General features: G+C 43.2%; 2 protein-coding genes and 1 pseudogene across 2 annotated transcripts; 2 read left to right on the top strand and 1 right to left on the bottom strand.

Moving 5' to 3' along the window:
• Positions 1-1,691: 1,691 nt before the first annotated feature.
• On the top strand, positions 1,692-4,394 carry LOC133929664 (uncharacterized). The gene is made up of 2 exons (XM_062376453.1): positions 1,692-3,129; positions 4,048-4,394. Exons 1-2 carry the CDS (start codon positions 1,831-1,833, stop codon positions 4,066-4,068), a joined length of 1,320 nt encoding a protein of 439 aa, XP_062232437.1. The 5' UTR covers positions 1,692-1,830; the 3' UTR covers positions 4,069-4,394.
• A 3,945-nt stretch (positions 4,395-8,339) lies between these two features.
• LOC133929603 (switch 2-like) lies at positions 8,340-12,714 on the bottom strand (annotated as a pseudogene).
• Positions 12,715-16,374: 3,660 nt separating this feature from the next.
• On the top strand, positions 16,375-17,592 carry LOC133929707 (LOB domain-containing protein 1-like). The gene is made up of 2 exons (XM_062376494.1): positions 16,375-16,829; positions 16,937-17,592. Exons 1-2 carry the CDS (start codon positions 16,500-16,502, stop codon positions 17,327-17,329), a joined length of 723 nt encoding a protein of 240 aa, XP_062232478.1. The 5' UTR covers positions 16,375-16,499; the 3' UTR covers positions 17,330-17,592.
• The last annotated feature ends 465 nt before the right edge of the window (positions 17,593-18,057 follow it).

Here is an 18,057-nt window from a genome sequence, read left to right as displayed (position 1 = left end):
TCAGTATCGTTTTGACTTCGTAGGATCGTAATATTCTAGATACATATCGGGATCCTGAAAACCCTGCTTGCGACTAGTAGAGTCACACGCCCCCTCCGGGTGGCGAAGGCGAGGCAACACTAGCTGGTGGCGAGAGCGAGGAGAGGGAGCCGGAGATGCGGGAGAGCTTGACGAAGATGGAATCAAAGTGCTACTTGATGAAGAGGACGAAGTCCGCGGAGCTGAGGAGGTCACTGTAGCTGCGACTGACGAGCTGCCGCTACTTCTCCTCCTTGGCTGAAATCTCGCAGCCGGTTGTGGCGTGGCACCCTCTGCCGCGTGGATCTCTTGGATGCACTTGGTGCGGAACAGCTCAACAGCGTTGGCCGCGCCGCCGGGGGCAGTCGCGGAAGGCATCATGACCCCGCTTGCCTTCGAGCGCACAATGAGATATAGAAGGGGGCTAGGATGGAGGAGCGGAGACAGACGCTGAGAAGGAGCGCTGGAAGAATGGTCCCCTGAGCGATGGTGGTGTGGTTAGGGCTGTCAACGAGCCGAACTCGAGCGAGCCTGGCATGGTAAGCTCAAGCTCGATAGAAATTTGAGCTGAGCTCAAATAACTAATTATAGTTCATCAAGTGGTGGACTGTTGATGGTGGTGGTGGATTGATGGGCTTGTTCTTCAATTGGCTGGATGAAAACAAATATTATCTGTTTTGAATTTGATCAGATATCTATTTCTGTATCTGACCCAGAAATCGTTTTGTTTCCGGATAAAATTATTTGTATCCGTATCCGAGTAAGACCATCCGTATCCATTTTTTCACATACGAAACAAAAAATATCCGCTCTGTTTTCAACCCAATCTAAAGAAGCAAAACATGCTACTCAAGTTGTGCCAATGGCGTTTAATTTTCCGGATGAACTTGCGCTTCGACCGTTATTTTTCAGAGAAAAGAAGCGTCGATTTCAGCAACAGATGAAGCTTAAGGAGTGACTGTGTGGTTGTAATCAGACCGCAATTGGCTTTCTATGAAAAGAAAATCGGGTTTATTGTTCACAAGAAAAAGTTGACAGATGAATGGATAGTAAAAAGCAAAGAAAAATCGAGGAGAGAAGTGGATTTAGGGTCTGTTTGTTTTCCCTGCGAATTATGAGAATCTGAATTCTAAATTGTGAATTGTAGAAGCTACTTTGAGGATTTGTTTGTTTCAACTGGAGATTGTGAAAAACAGCTTGTAGATTGTGGATTGTAAGAAACTAGATTGTAAAATCTGGATGGTAAAAATTAGATTGTAGATTGTTACAATCTGGTGGAAGGCGGATTATTAGATTGTTACAATCTTAACTTTTTCAACTAGCTGTTTGTTTCAGTTTTTGGATTGTAATCACAATCTAACTTTTTTAATCCAGCAGTTTGTTTCAGCTTTTGTATTTTGATCGTAATACAGCTTTTACAATCCGAAATAAACAGGATCTAAGGTGAATTATGGGTTATACCATAATTCAGATCTAGATTGCTACAGTCTACTTCTAGAATCTATTTATTTATTTATATAATCCAATTATAGAGTATAATCTAGAATTCAGAATCCGAAATAAACAGACCCTTAAAGCTACTCGCATGGGCCTTCAGCCCTACACGCTTTCACTTGGGCCACTGGTTCATCCCACATTTGAGGCCTGCATCTTCAATCTCCACCGTCCAACGATCCACGTGCGTGCCTTCAATTTCCATCCGCTCATGCACATCTCCTCGAGTCGAGTCGACCGGAACCAACCAAGAAGGGTTTGATCGCAATTCGCCCCGGCAATCTCCATTATTCCTTGCTCGACCCGATTGCAGCAATCATGGCCCCTCCCTGGGTCTTGCTCCACCGCATAGTGCACTTCGTCGATGGAGGAGCGGCGGTAAACGGAGGCACGAGCAAAGGCGGAGGCGGAGGAGTCACCGGCGATTCCGATCCGTATGCGAGCCCGCTAGGTGCGCTGGAGGCCATGGAGCCCAATCCGGCCATCGTCGACCCCCCTCAGGTGACCTACTTGACCATGCTGACGCAGACGCCCGCCGAGCAGATGCCAAGGGTACGTTTTGGCGTGATCTCGAGCACCGACAAGGGCCTCGTCGTCCTCTACACCGGCAGCTACCGACCTGGCAGCGGCTGCCTCGCTGGGGACGGAGGCTACCTGGTGTACGACGCCTCCAACAACTCCCTCTCAGCGATCCCCCCGCTTCCCGATTCACCCGCCTCCACAAGCCCGCTTCCCGGTTTACCCACCACCAACACCAAGTGCCTTGGGCGCAGCGCGGCCATCATGCGCCTCGGCCACGGCGGGGAGGGCGCCTACGTTCTCGCCGAGCTCGTCACCTCGTACTGGGACTCTGGGCTACCCGACGCCGATCTCTGCCTGTGGTGGTGGTGGTCGTCGTCCACCACGAACCCGGCCGGCCAGTGGATCCGGAAGGCAGTGCGTCTCCCTCTCCCTTCCGCGCTGTTTTCCATCGACATGGCCTTCTCGTGTGCGGGCTCTCGCGTTTGCTGGGTTGATCTCTTCACAGGCGTCTTGATCTGCGACCTGTTCACGCCTCAAGGGCCCGAGTTCAGCTTCATCCCGTTGCCCGAGGGGCACTGTCAGTATACCCCCAACAATCGCCGGCTTTGTCCCAATCCTGAAGCGTTCCGTTCCATGGGCTGCGTCTGCGGCGCCATCAAGTTTGTCGCCGTGATGGACTACTCCCAAGGTATGCCCTCCAATGAAAGAGCGTTGAAAACCTGGAATTTGTCCCCTGATTTCAAGGAGTGGAAGGAAGGCTCGGCTCTACCTGTGGGAGATCTCTGGGCAAGCGAGAGCTTCAACGAAATGGGGCTGCCGCGGGTCAGGCCGAGGTGCCCCGTCCTCAGCACGAATGAAGATGAGGTCATCTATATCGCTCTGAATGATATCGAGTATGTGGACAATGCTAACGTATTCGAGGAGTTTACGGGGAGGCGCCCGGTGCTCAAAGCCCATTATATGCTTCGCCTGGACTTGCTGCAAAACAAGGTCCTGTCTTCCGACAAGAGCTCTGGAAACAATTTGGCATTGCTTGCACCCATGCTCCTGGCTAGTGACTTGAGTGCATACCGACATCGCTCAAAGGACCACAAGGTACTACTGCTACCACCATCACCATGCAGCGCCACTTGTTTCATTTGAATTGTACTGTTATAGTTTGGTTCCGACTTGATTGATGATCACTCTTATTCATAACGTCAAGTTAACTTCTTTATGTACAGCTATAAATTGACATGTTTGCCCAATTATCTATGTTGAAAATTGAAAAGTGTTGAACACCATTGCAGATATGTGTGCTCAACCTATTCCCAACACGAACAAGCTTAGCTTTTTCCATGTTTAGGGTATGCTTTCTTTTTTGGAGAATTATTTTCAGAGTTCGAGCTTCAGTGAATTGTCTGATTAATGAATATAGCAAGGTACATGTTGAACTCCACGAATCAATTTCTGAATTCAGGATTGGTATGAGCCTAAGCTTAATGAAAAGATGTAGCATGCCAAAGCATAAGTACAGACTAGAAGCGAAAAACAACAGCAGTCTTAAGTGATGTTGACAAAAGTAAAGTACACTCCTGTCTCAGTTGACTACTTCGACGCAATGCCTATCTGAATTGACCTCATTGACATTTGTGCATACTCGTTGTACCTGGAAACTACATTGAGTAGGTAGTGCCAAATTTTGATGGGGGAAATTGTGGCATGAAACCAAGCTTAAGCATTGTCCTGGTTGCAGTTGCACACTGCCTCTTTCTTTCCCACCTTAATTATTCAAATTCTGACCGAACTGTTGACGTAGATACAATCACTTAGACCAGATATAAGTTATTATGTTTGACAGACAACTCTTTTTTTTTTGTTTGACAGATATAAGTTATTATTAATGCCTTTTTATATAACTTTTTCCTTTTTGTGTTTTAAGCTTCTCTTTTTGGTGGTGACTTATGTTGGTTGGGTCTTATCTCTAGCCTACCCTAATTTGCTTGGGACTAAAGGTTTTGTTGTTGCTGCTAGAGAGGGGAAGAAGCATGCTAGGTAGGAGCTATCGTGAAGCGGATGAAGTACTGAATGAATGATTTCTGCAAGTTTTTTTTCCTGCTAGAGAGGGGAAGAAGCAAGGAAGGTAGAGCTATCGTGAAGTGGATGAAGTACTGAATGAATGATTTCTGCAACATATCATGTGCTAGAGATTCTGTCTCTTGGTTTTGCTTACCTTCTGTGAGATGCGAGGTTAAATTTGTTTTATTTAACTAGAAGACTATCTTAGCATCATAAGAGTTTAGCTATTACACTGAGCATCGTGGCTTCATATTGTACTGTCTTGCCACGGTTTGATTCTTCTGCCCAGTATTTATCATAACCGTTTCATGCATTTGTTTTGTTTTGTTTCTCTACCGTGCCGTTTGTTCACTTTTTTCCTTGCATTATCTCAAACAGTTCTTCTTCTTTTTTATTAAATTGGTGCTGTATACGTAGGGAGCATGTCCAGCTTAAGTTGAGTTCCCAGTAAAACAATAGTTTCAAGGCTATGTATGAAATTCCAGATAGATACGAAGTATACTCCTGTATTTAAGCAATAGAAACGACTAGATTTAGGGCTTGAATATTTGCGTTTGCTGTTGGAGCAGTACAGCACTAAAGCTTTTGTATTAATTCTGTGTTACGGAGCCAACCCAGCATTATCTCTTTGCAATTTGTTACAAGTAATCGTAGAGACAAAGAGAGAGTGAGAGAATGGAAAGAGTTGTTATTATTGATTGATTTGTGCATATATTTATACAAGATGAAGAGATATTGTAAAAGAAAATGTCTATTCGTTGAGGAGACATCTTTTCCTAACCCATATAACCCTTAGGAAGGCATCCCTTTCCAAGTGGGTTGTCGCGTGGGCGGCTAGACGTGGAGGCTGGGCGCGAACACAGGTGGGGGAAGATGTGCACGTGTCCACTGCCGCGTCGTGCCAAGCGTGCAGACGGGCGAGAGCACGATTCCATCCCATGGTGCGCGGGCAGTTTGGTTGACAAGCATCCTATTCTAGTATCCTACTAGAAAGATGGCGCGGCGTTGCCATGCTTGATAGCCCCTATTGTTATTTGGGCTGTTGTGTATTTTTGGTGTTGCTCAAAATTTATCCTACTGGAAGGAGTAATGAAAGTAATCAAAAGAAAGGAGTCTTCAGGCAAATTTTACAGTGCATCAAACAATAGTGCATTTCACATGTTCATACTTTAGTGCGATAAACAGCAGGATGATCCCATAATAGCTATGATCCACATGCCTGTGCTACAGGGAATCAAACAACATCATACAAAAACTGACCGAACAGCAGGTATTTGGAGGGTTCCAAAAACAGCAGGAACATATCATAACTATAACCAACATATTTATATTACAGAGGTCCAAACAACAGGGCCATACCAGAGTCATAATCATGTTCCAGGGTTCCAAACAGCAAGAACATACCATAAGTATAAGCAACAAGTTTATACTACAGAAATCCAAACAACAGGGGCATATCAGAGTCATAATTATGACTGACACCATCATTCTCGTGGTCGCATTTTGTTGGCCGTAGAGAGGCTCAATAGGTTTGTTTAACAGATAAAGTAACACAGATTGAAATATTAATTAGAGCAGGACAATAGTTCAGATCTAATGATGGCAGTAGTACAAATTACTTTCAATCAATTTGGAAAATAGGTAGATAGAAGTATAAGAGTAGATTTGTCTAATCCTATTGATCCACATAGTTGGCCCATGAAAACTCATAGGCGAAGACAACATCTGACACCTCAGATTAGATCAATGTGCATATGAACTATTCAGTCTCGTTTGGTTCCTTGTGAACTTACGTATCATTTTTCCCACTTACGTATCATTTTTCCTTGTGAACTTACTATCAAAAACATCACGTGAGATTGTGAGAAACAAAACTTTTCCTAGATCTTGATTAGATGAATCTTTTAGCCTTGTTTCAAGAACCTCCACGGCACTCCTGGAATTCACAAAATAAGGATGTTATACACTAATGGATGACATTGCTAAACACGCAAATGCAAATCTTAAACAATCACTATAAGTATAAGCTAACTTATGCAGAAGAAAACATTTCTGATAGTGTTTGTGCATGCATCAACAAGATTCAGAATTCTTTTGGTTTCGAAAAACGTAGTGCGATATATTTTTTCAGCTTTAATAGTTTAGGTTACAGATTGCAGAGAATATGATTGTTTCCTCAGCAAAATAAGTGCATTACCTGCAAACACCAAGAGCTTATGTCAGGTCACTAGAGGCTGCTGCGACTTTCTGATAAAATACATGGGACCCCTCAATACGGCTGCCTCAGCCTAAAGCCTGAAAGCAACATTTATTTTATACAAACTAAGTGAAGCTGCCAAAATTCTGAGGTTTGAAGTTAGAGCTCTACAAACAAAAAAGCCAATTAACAGTAACATACAGAACTAGTATATTTTTAATTTCAGTTCAGCCAGCTATCAATTTAACATTGCAAGATGATCCAAAAATAATATTCTCATCAGAAGAAATGCTAAAGGTAACCCATCTTAATTTCCTGATGCTAAATATATAACTTGATGGATCTCCTAAAAGACAGAATCTTACTAGTAGTAATATCCCTGGTACTGAAAAACTCCATATTTGTTTAAATGATGACAACATTGAACACTTTAAAAAACTTGTAGTATGCCACGGAACACATTAACCCAGACTAATTAAACCCATCCTTCGATCCAGCACAAAGTTTGACAATTTTACAACACATCACTGCAAGCACAGGGAGTTTTGCATATTTAATCCCCCAAATCCAAACAATGCCACAACAAAACATAAAAATTCACGGGCTAGCATATTGACATAGAATCAGTGAACTCACCCGACGGGCAAGGTCATACTGAGAGGATGTTGTCGGCGGCCTTGATCATCCTGTCGATGTTCTCGTGCGCCGTCTAGATTGCGTGCGTCCTCACCTGTAACCCCACCAGGCAGAAGACATCTTCCCTGTCAAATTCTACAAACGAAGCTGAGGTGGTTGAAATGGGAGAGAAGACGAAGGGGTGGCACCTGGGTGGGGTGCATGGCGGTCTTGAGCGCGGAGAGGCGGTGGTTGAAGGAGCTGAGGACATCGACCATGCCGTCCATGTTCCCCTGGATGTTGCTATAGTAGTCCTGCAGTATGGTTGCCCGCCACAATAGCGCATCCATCTCCTGCGCAAGCGCCACCACATGGCATGAGCGGGCGGCGGCGGCGGCAACGTCGGGGATCTGGGGGCAGCGCGGCCCGGTGGATGGATGCCCCCTTATAGAAGCTTTTGGAAGGAAGGGACCGCGTGGAGCCGCAACAGCGAGGAGCGATGTGGTGGTGGCGGTGGATGGCATCGACGCGTGTGTCGTGTGTTGCCGTGGAGGAAGGAGAGGATGGGAGGGAGAATTGGCGCTGCACGGGCCGTGGTGCCTGTCGATGACGAAGCAGGAAGAGTCGAGCGGCGCGAGGTTGAGACGGTGGCCCGAGCGGGTGGCAGCGGCGTCGGGGATCGGGGGGATGGGATGACGAGCAACAGGAGGGACACCTGATTTGGGATCAGGGACGGCATCCAGAACCCGGGCACCAGACGATCGCAAACTGATAGCTCTTTTTTTTCTGGTGATATGACTTCACGGTTGAGGACCTTTACCCCTCTAGTAATATAAGATGGGTTGATTCGTCTACTATGGTCCTCGGGTCAGTGGGCGCGGTTGACGTCAGGTATTACTAATATGGTTGCTACGGAATATAGAACTTGTCTTACTAATCAGCAATATGATCAAACAATGTGACCGAACAGTGTTGCTACGAGAGTATTACTAATGCGGTTGCTGCGGAACCCATTATATATACGCGGTCAGACAACAGTGATCATACCAATCAGGCACATGCAGTAAATTAACCTGCCGCTACAAGAACTGGGGTGTTCCTGTCTCACCCAAAACCAACCGAAATCAGTTGCCATCAACTCGTCACAATGCTACTTTCAGTCACCACGACGCCACTATTCAATTGCTACAATTGTCTAGTAGAATCCGCACATTCTAACCGTCACACGCGCTAGCAGATTAGAAGAATGAAAATACAACAAAAACAATTAGACACGCTTTCCACACATTGTTACAAGAAGAAAAAAATATGTGTCCATTGCAAGCTGTACATAACAAAAGCCTACAAGCATGTTCACAAAAAATACAAGACCACTATCCACGTGATTCCAGAATAATACAGACCATGGTAACATTGCAAGCCACCTGCACCTGCATCATTTGTGATTGTGATGATACTTCCTCTTCTTTTTAATCTTGTAGTTCTGCAACACTTGGGACCGCTGGGGAGGTGAGACAGATAGCAACCACTTGCTAAACTCAAGGTCACTCATACCCATAAAAGATGCAATACGGCTCAACTCTTTCCTTTTCTGCTCCACTGAATATAATTTGGCCATAACAGTGTCCTTTGTTACCTGCTTAATTTGCAGCTCCTCTGAGGAGCTCGGAACAGTCTCATCTATCGCACGGTTGTTTCCTCCGTTTGTTCTCATGTTCACAACATACTCACTGCGGTGAGCATAAACGATCCCTGTCAGACAGACCAAATTTGTTACTTCCCGTTTCCAAATATAAAATGCAAAATGCATCAGTGACAGAAGATAGGAAAGATTACAAAAGTCAGTTTACCGGGCAAGTTTCAATTTAGACAAATTTTACAGTACCTCCAAACAATTGTAGACCGTCCATCTGATTAAATCGGGATGGTTAGGATTAAACAAGATGACATATTACCTCCTAAAAGGTAATAAGTTATCCACAATTATTATATGTATTCCTCTATTTGCATTTTGGAGGTCAACTAATCACCATTAATTATGAACGGTTTTTTCCAACTAATCATGGTACATTTTTTGTACACGGTGGTTGCACAGTTATGGAATATTTTTTTTTACAATATAATCCTGGCCGAGCCGTACCAGTTGTGTATCGGATCTGTACAGAGCTGCGATCGGATATACATGTGGACCGAAATTTCAATCCTTAGGCGTGCGTTGTACATCCATATTTTGCTCGTAACAGACCCTAATCGGTAATGTTGTTGGTCTAATCGAGATTGAAACAGAAACATCTTAATCCTATTGGTCAAATCAAGGCAAGGAAGTCGATAACTTTGGACCATGCATCTGACCAGCTGGCCCTGTGCGCTTAGCCTGGCCCTGTGCGCGTGGCAGCTCCGATGATTTCGGTGACAATTAAACCCAGGGCGGAGCTTCCTCGTGGCAAGGTGGTCATGCCTGCTCTCCGACTATTCTGTTCAGGTATGGTGCTTGCCGACCAGTCGCGTAACCAACATATGTATGTTTGACCTTCCTGCAACCGTCTTGCTCAGCTTGGCCCCCTGCAATCCTTGTCAAGCTCCGCCACTGATTAAATCGTGTACCTGGCCCCGTACAATTAAACCGTTGACACGTACATGTCAATTTCAGTGACAGTACACATTGCAATTCGGTCTCTTTTTTTTTTTTTTACAAAAATCACAGTAACAAACAAGTCATGGTAACAATTCATTCTAACGGTAGGATGTGTCTCATCTCACGTTAGCAAAAAGCACATCCTAACGTGACATTGGAACAAGTGACATTGGATTTTTTTCTCACTTTGCTAATACATTGTTTATTAGTGTTCGGTGGTTTTCTCTCAGAATTTCTCATACATTTTTGCCGCCATTTTTCTTACCTGAAGCGTGCTTATAAATCATGATGATGACGGGTTGTTGATGTTAGACTGCTGCATATACTGTAATAAGCTATCTCATTGTTTCGTTGCACAGAATACACTAATTGCACTCGCTGAATTTAACTTTTCAGCCTGACAAGTGATAACACAAAATGGTGAACCGAACCACTCAAGCTTACAAAAGCACGTTATTCTGATAATTTCACAAGAAGCATAACAGCAGATGGTACTAGTTTCATTTCATTAACCAACAACATTTGCTCATACATAGCGACAGACGGACAAAGACGGAGGTGCGCACTAATTAGCATATAACATTTCATTAACAAACAACATTTGCTCATACAAAAGCATTTCATTTAGAACCAATGTCATGTCAAACTACGTATCTCAGTAGAAGTACGACCACTTCTGCAGTAGGCGCGTGCTGGTGCTACCAAACATCCCAGTGACGCTGTAAAAGCGTTCTACGCGTATGATTCTAAACCTCTGAAGCATCCAGAAAGGCAGAAACCAATTCACAGCACTTGAGTACGCAAGCAACCGAAGCAGCCATTCGTTCGGTGAGATCGGCAGGGAATCGGCAATAATAGAAAGAGGGAGCGATAGGGATCGAGGCCACCGAATCCGTCTCGATCTCCCTTGCCGTAATTTGAGGAACGGATCGGGGAGATCAGGGAAATCGGGAGGCGGCCAGGGAAGAAAATAGATCGAAGGAGAGTCCTTGTTCCGATTCATATCAAACTCTGATGCCGTGCGGTTCCTCTGACTTCATCCCCGTGAAGTCAATGTTTCGTGTGAGAGGATGAACAGTGCCTCTGACGTTAAGCACTGTAGCACCTGTATGGTAGCAACAAAACTGTAGCAAATTCGTGTAGTGACCTTTTTATAAACCTGATTCGTTCATCTCAAATCAACAATTGGTAACTCGTTGAAGTTACTGAAATCAGGCGATCTCATTCCGATTTCAGGAGCGGATCAGAGGAAGAGGGAGCTCGGGGAGATCAGGAGGCCACAAGGAAGGAAAAGACCGAAGGAGTGGGGGATCGATAAGCGGGAGTAGCCAGTTTAGTTTATTTTTTTAATCGTTGCAGTATTTTCTCCCTCCTAAAAACGAAAGATCCAGATTAATTTAGCCTCTTACCTCATAGTGAGTAACTGAGGTACCGTAAAGGAGCCCTTCAATTTATAGTCGCATGTCTTAATGAGTTTTTTGAAATTATGACACAAACATAATATTCTGGGAATCACTAGCATGATACACACAAATCCTAGAGAATCCACCACAAAGTTGAAGGATGAAATATTTTCTAACAGGGATTCCTCGAAAATATTTTGTAACAGGTTTTTGCTTTCAGCAAGAAAACCACACTGAATACTTATTATTGAATCCATAAACAACTGTGGTCTAAAAAAAACAATTCATAAACAACTGTTCAGGCTACAGAAACACAGCCTAATATGACAGAGACACCATGTAAAAATAACATCAATATGCAAATGTTAAGGACTTTGGATTTTGGGATAGGGAATGCAAGCTATTCTGAATGTATGAAGGAATGCGATTGAGTAAGCACAAAATCTCTTCAGTCTTCGAACGGCAAGTCTGGAATAGTTGCTACAGATTTTCCTTACAAGAACAGAGTGGTACAATAATTCAAATTTTTGTGAGCAAGCATTTCAAAAGGTCTAGATCACATCTAAAATACAAGACACGTTTTTTTTTTTTTAAGCAACACATGACAAGTTTTCCATATCAGCTTTTGAAGTCAACAGCAGGAGTAATGACTACAGCTTAGTCATATTGGTCCTTGAATCTTTTATGAAGCATATTATAAGATCTAAAACAAAAGTAATTTGAAACAGAATTATCCACAGAAGATCTTACCAAAATTAGCCAAATTCTGATCGTCGGTATCTGTTATTGCCGTGGAAGACTTTCCATTCTCTTGTCAACCAAATATATCAGTACCAACTATTTCTCTGATTCCTGTTGCCTCAGCTGTATTACTCTTATCAGTTCTCCATGCATCTCAATAATCTCACTAGTAAAAAGCTTATCAGACAGGTCGCGGAATAGATTGCAGATCCCAAAGAGCTCACCTTGAAATTTCTTGTCATCCTAAATCAGAACTATCGAAATCAAATATCTAAATAGATCCAAAACATATAGTTTCTAAGCTGTTATTCTTACAACAAGCAAAAGGCACATTTGAAATTAAACTAATTTGTGCCCGTGAATGCACCTATTCTGTCATGCCCACGACAGCTAAAACAATAGCCCAAACTGAAATAAAATTAATTAATAGTGAATTGCATAAAACTACAAGTATTGTGTCATTTGTAACACAAAACTATAAGTATTGTGCACTAATTTCACACAAAATTATATGTTGGTGTTTGCACAAAATGTGCATATGACGAGTGATGGATGGTGACATGTTTGGTTTTGCTAAAATATCATCTAACAATAATTATTCATAATACTATTCTGTGGATTACACAATGTCTAAACTTCTTTGTAACAACACATCCAGGTACTTTGCATAATCTTGTGAATTCTAAACGCTGAACATCCTGCATTGGGTCTTGGACCTAAAAGTGAGATCCTGTGTAACAGTTACAAGACTAAGTAAATTTGAAACATTGCTGGATGCATTAAGTTCCTTAGCAAATGCTTCAATCACAACACATTTCTGAAGATCATCCTTCAAGTGAGAACTGAAGATTCAGTCCAAACACAAGAATGAAAGAAACACACATTTCTTAGACCTTTGTTTGGAAAGCATAGAAAAAGCTTACGGACCTGAACCAAGTGTGTTAGGTAACTTGGCAAACACAGTCGTAGGAGAACACAAAAAGAGGATCATTTTGATCCTTTTGCTCTACCTGACAAGCTACAGCCGCCATCGACCCTTCCTATTATATCAAAGGTCCCCGCAGCATGGATTGAAATTCTAATTCATGATTATCACTATCCAATAGAAGTGAGCAAATAAACCTCAACCTTATCACTATTTTTTCTTAGCCAACTCAAAACTGTTTCAACCCAAATGTTTCATGTAAAATACTTGACATCCTCCATTTAATCTTATACTTCTTCTCTCGAGGGAAGTGCTGCTGTAAGATGTGGCCTCGCCTGCATTTTCTGACCCATGCGTCCTTGGGCTAGGCCAATGGATCCATTGTTTTTGCTGTTTCACCAGGCTTGCTACTAGACCCAAGAACTTGTTGGGCCATAACTGTTATTACAATCCCAAACAAGATACACTTTGCACTGGCCTGTCCCTCCAATTTTCTTTTTCTAGAAAGAAGATTACTCTCTGGTTTTATTGAGAGCGAAATAAGAGTTCGTGCCTCCATTTTTCTTATACTGTATCTGCATGTAAATTCATGGTACGTTATTGCATATACACTGTTTCCTCCTTTTTTGAGCAGTGAGCACCATGATTGATTGAATGAATGAATGAATCAACCAGCCCATCAAGGAGTGCTTTGAATTGTTATTGCCGCAAACAAGAAGCAGGCAATATAATGCAACGCAAGCACCGTATCAACAGTGCAGAAGAACAAATCATGTAAAGCGTCAATAGCCTAATTATTCCTGTGCACAAACAGATCATAGGGCATCTCTCTCTCTCTCTCTCTCTGGATACATCTACGCAAGCACTACAGTATCCCGATAACCTTTTTCAGAATTCAGAACCTATCCGTCCAATTCCATCATCTGTTTCCGCGTCGCCGAATCGTGGAGTTCGGTACACTGCCATTTGCCTTGCTTGCTTCAGGAAAAAGGAGAGAAGAAAAGTATCAGTGGCATTGTTCAGTGCATGGAATTCATGGATCCCACAGATCGACAGCAGATGAACTGGCGCAAAGCACGATGCCTACTTCTTCTTCTACCTACTGCAACTTCTTCTCCTGCATTCTGATCACCGAATGACAAACCCAGTTCACACTTGACGAAACTAGCTGGCTCAAGTCTCAAGTCCATTTGTGCTGTGTTGTGTTGTGTTGTGGATCATCACCATACCTAACTGTCGTAGCATCTCATCTAGCTGCAGTGAGCTAACCCCTCCAGGTTGGGCTCAACTGAGGCTTCACAAAGTGCGCTCCAGCCATCCCCTTTGCTTCTGAATTCCCTTTGAGAGCACATACATACATTGCAGATCGATACATCTGATTTTTTGAGAGCATATTATATTAGTTGCAGATCGATATGTCTGAATCTTTTAGACTGCATTGCAGATATCAGCAGGTAATGAAACCAAAAATGCTTGGTTTAGCCCTTTTGGTGATTTTGATTTTGACTGCAAAAGTAGTAAACAAAAAAAAGAGATAGCAGTAGGCAGAAGTAGATTAACTGGAAGGTTTGAACTGATGCGCCTTTCTAAATCTCCAGGTGGCCAACGATGATGAGTCTAAAAGCATATTATTGTACTAGCTACAATCTGGTGCCGGCCGTAAAGTCCACACGGAATGCGTATACAATTATGTTAACTTTTGAAATCAGGAGTCGATCGCGAGAACAAATACAGGAGCGATCGATCGATCGATCGAATGTAAATCGTGACCGTACGTAGTGGGTGCTGTTGCTAGCTATACCCCAGGCGCATGCAACGGGATTATTCCACTACACCTACTGTACCCTTGCATGATCGCTAGCTGAAATATTGCTCACTGATTTCAGTTTCATTGCTATTACAATCTTTTTTTTGTTTGCTGTTGACATTTGATTGGTCAAGTTTTCATCGACAATAGTTTATGCTATGGTTCGATTTTAAACAATTTAGTAGATTTGTACTTTTATATTGATAAAGTACAAGGTACTGACACCCCAAGTACGATTAACCCAACAAGTGACAAGTATTCGTGCACAGGGAAGTGTACATGTGTTAACTACTGAGTATTTGTGTTTGTGACGTGTGCATGTTTTCAATTGGTTGCAGAAGCTCCTACTGTTGTATTTTATTAAATATATAGAAGGATATAAAAAAGATTGTACAAGAATGATATAAAAAAGGATTGTACTGGGCCAACACAAGGACTGCCCTGTTATGCTGTGTAATAGGATAAGCTGTGGTTTGGGCTTCGTTGTCATCTAATGCTTGTACTTAGGGTGATGTTCTGGTCTAGTTTGGAGAGCTGACTTCTCCAGCGTGTCTTTTGCTCTTTTCTTTTGTTACTACTTGGACACTGTTTATTGGTTTTCAATAGAAGCTGAAGTCTTTCTCCCTTAAAAAAAACACAAGGAGTGCCAAAGCATAAACAAAACTAGGGGAGCAGAGGAAGGGAGAGAACACTATACAAGAGAGGAGAGACAAACAGTAACCGAAGAAACAAAGATGATATTGATTCTGTTAAGCTGAAGGTTGACCGAGTCCAAAAAGATTGACTGAGTTCAGGATTGTATTATATCTTTATCCGAGTAATCAATCAAACTCTCGTGTCAGTTGCCCTGTTACCCTTATTTGGCTTTCAATATAAACCGATGTTCTTCTCTTTAAAAAAAAAAATCAATAAAAGTCTCTCTTCAATAATAACCAAAAAAAGACAGCATACGTTAATAATATTTGTGTAGTGTTGCATTTTTCTTTGGTATGTACTGCACACGTTGCTGTCAGGAAGTGTGCATGTCAAGGAGAAATCTGTTACTCGTTTTCAGCTCGTGGTGGACTCCATATCCCCGGCCGACACTCACAGTGTAGTGCACAGTACATCTGTCGTGGCACTGTTATCATTGCGTATGTAAGTGAAATTTATTTAATGCATTTTATTTTGCATTATGCAACCTTTATCTTAATATTACAAATACTATATAATAAGGATTATATATATATATATCATCTAGATAGATGATCTATATTCTACAAAATCCGGTGAGGAGAGCAGTACGGCTCGAGATCATCAGCTAGCTGTGCAGAACCCAAGTGGACGGCATGCAGGACGTGCGTGCGTGACTCACATCTGATCTGAAAGAGCCAGTTGCTAGTGATATCATTCAGTTGTAGCAGTACAAAGAGTTTTTTTTTCTTTTAGAGAAAGTAATGGCCCCAGCAAGTCAAGAGGGTAATACTTCGCAAATGCATAGTACAATTAATCAGATATTTTGAGCCTTTTATTCAGTTACTCATGATCTAGTGGATCGTATGTATTTAGCTAAATCAATCATAACGTAGGGAGAGACTGTCAAACAAAGCTCTACATCTCAGCTTCACTTTAGATTAGGAGTTTTTAGACTAATATAAAGTAGATTAAGAGTTTGTTTAGTTAACGTCTAACTTTGTCACAACTAAAATTAGATAAAGTGTGACTGCCAAAAAAAAGTATGATGAAAAAAAAATGGCTCGCACTTTGATAAAATTTAGCATGAAAATGAGTGTATGACAAATGAAACAAGAAAATAAGAAAGTTTGGTGATTTAGAATTATAACAGTGAACCAAATACACGTCTAAAAATATATGACACGTCTAATATGTGACGTGACAAACAACCAAACACGTCCTTAACCTCTATTTATAATCTAAAATCAATGCAAGATGGCTAATCTAAACACGCATGTACCGGGATACAAAAATTTCTGGAGCTGGATCCTGCAAGATTAATGGTAGCCTGAATGGGCCGAATTCTTGGTGCCTAGCTGGTAGGTCATTTGTCAGATTCTTGCAGAGCTAACCTTTCCCACTCTCTTTATATGTACACCGGTTACCGCCAAACTTGGAAGGCATCGTCTATCTCGAAGCCAAGCACAAACCACGTCTCAGATCGTGTCACACACACGCCAATGGACTCCTCGGGCGACACGGTGACCGCGACAACGCTGCCGCATGGGGCCTCGACGCCTCCCACGTCACCGCAGCCGCAGCCGGCGGTGGTGTTGAGCCCGTGCGCGGCGTGCAAGATCCTCCGCCGCCGCTGCGTGGACCGGTGCGTGCTGGCGCCCTACTTCCCGCCCACCGAGCCCCACAAGTTCGCCACCGCGCACCGCGTCTTCGGCGCCAGCAACATCATCAAGCTCCTCCAGGTCAGTCACGCTCCATCGATAGATCTATCGCGCGACATTGCAATTTGTCAAGAAAAGCATGTGACTGACCGAGCGAAGCCGTTGCCGGCGGCCGAACGATCGAGCAGGAGCTGCCGGAGGAGCAGCGTGCGGACGCGGTGAGCAGCATGGTGTACGAGGCGAGCGCGCGCATCCGGGACCCCGTCTACGGCTGCGCCGGCGCCATCTGCCACCTGCAGAAGCAGGTCAACGACCTCAAGGCGCAGCTCGCGCGCGCGCACGCCGAGCTCGCCGCCGCCCGCGCCCAGCACGCGCACCTCCTCGCGCTCCTCTGCGTCGAGGTCGCCGCCAGCAGCCAGCTTGCGTCGCCGCCCTACTGCGCCGTCGACTACTCCTCGCAGCTCGCGGTCGCCCCCACCGCACACACCGCCGCCGACGCGCTCTACGCCGTCGACAGCGGCGGCTTGCAGCTGCAGACCAACCCCATCAGCTGGGTCGTCGACGAGCCGCTGTGGACATAACCTCGATGAAGCCAAACTCGAGCTGGTGTTCGACGATCGTGTCCAAGTTTAGCTGATCCGTATATGCATATTATACAGTTAATATGTGTATGGTTGTAATTAAGTTGTACTCGATGGCATAATAGCAAGTTAACCAAAGGGTTAATGTTGTTGGGGTTTGAAACAATTTAACGAACCCCGGAATGAGTTTTCGTTATTTTCTGCTATTTCTGCTGTAGCGTGTGACACTATATACTCCTCTTTAACAGTACTGTATGGAATGCTATGCATTGTGTGATTTATACTCGTTTGTTGCTAAGAAATGCGTAGACTAATCATCAATATATAGAATAATCAGTGTTTATATTAAGATTTGATTCATTCCCAACTGTGTGCACAAATATTTATGCTAGTATACTTCCTTGGAAAAAAAACGTTCAAACGTCTGCTGAACTTGTAGAAGTTTAATTTGCCAATCATTAGGTTGTTCAACATTTCTGTTTATGTCCTGATCAAGAGTATGAATACGATTGCAAACAATAGTTCTTCTATGCAAAGGACTATCTAAAGAAGACTAGTGTGGTATCTATATATACCTTGGACGGTTTAATCAAAGCCCAAGGGTAACGAAGCTACCAATTCATATATGGTCTTATGCAGAAGTGAAACACACATACATACACACACACATGCTCATCATTTGCATAAAGTGTTCCCTCCGGTCAAAAAATATTATTTTACTTTGGGTG

The sequence above is a fragment of the Phragmites australis genome, chromosome 9 (assembly GCF_958298935.1).
Source record: "Phragmites australis chromosome 9, lpPhrAust1.1, whole genome shotgun sequence".
Classification (NCBI taxonomy): domain Eukaryota; kingdom Viridiplantae; phylum Streptophyta; class Magnoliopsida; order Poales; family Poaceae; genus Phragmites; species Phragmites australis.
The sequence above is the reverse complement of the archived record's forward strand: the minus strand, read 5'-3'. Positions and strand labels throughout refer to the sequence as shown.

What these genes read in the sequence shown, in the direction of transcription:
- LOC133929664 (XM_062376453.1), top strand. Translation starts at nt 1,831, where the DNA reads ATGGCCCCTCCCTGGGTCTTGCTCCACCGCATAGTGCACTTCGTCGAT. An exon ending in ATCGCTCAAAGGACCACAAG is followed by an intron (nt 3,130 to 4,047) that starts GTACTACTGCTA and finishes TGTTGCTGCTAG; the next exon opens with AGAGGGGAAGAAGCATGCTA.
- LOC133929707 (XM_062376494.1), top strand. Translation starts at nt 16,500, where the DNA reads ATGTACACCGGTTACCGCCAAACTTGGAAGGCATCGTCTATCTCGAAG. An exon ending in ACATCATCAAGCTCCTCCAG is followed by an intron (nt 16,830 to 16,936) that starts GTCAGTCACGCT and finishes ACGATCGAGCAG; the next exon opens with GAGCTGCCGGAGGAGCAGCG.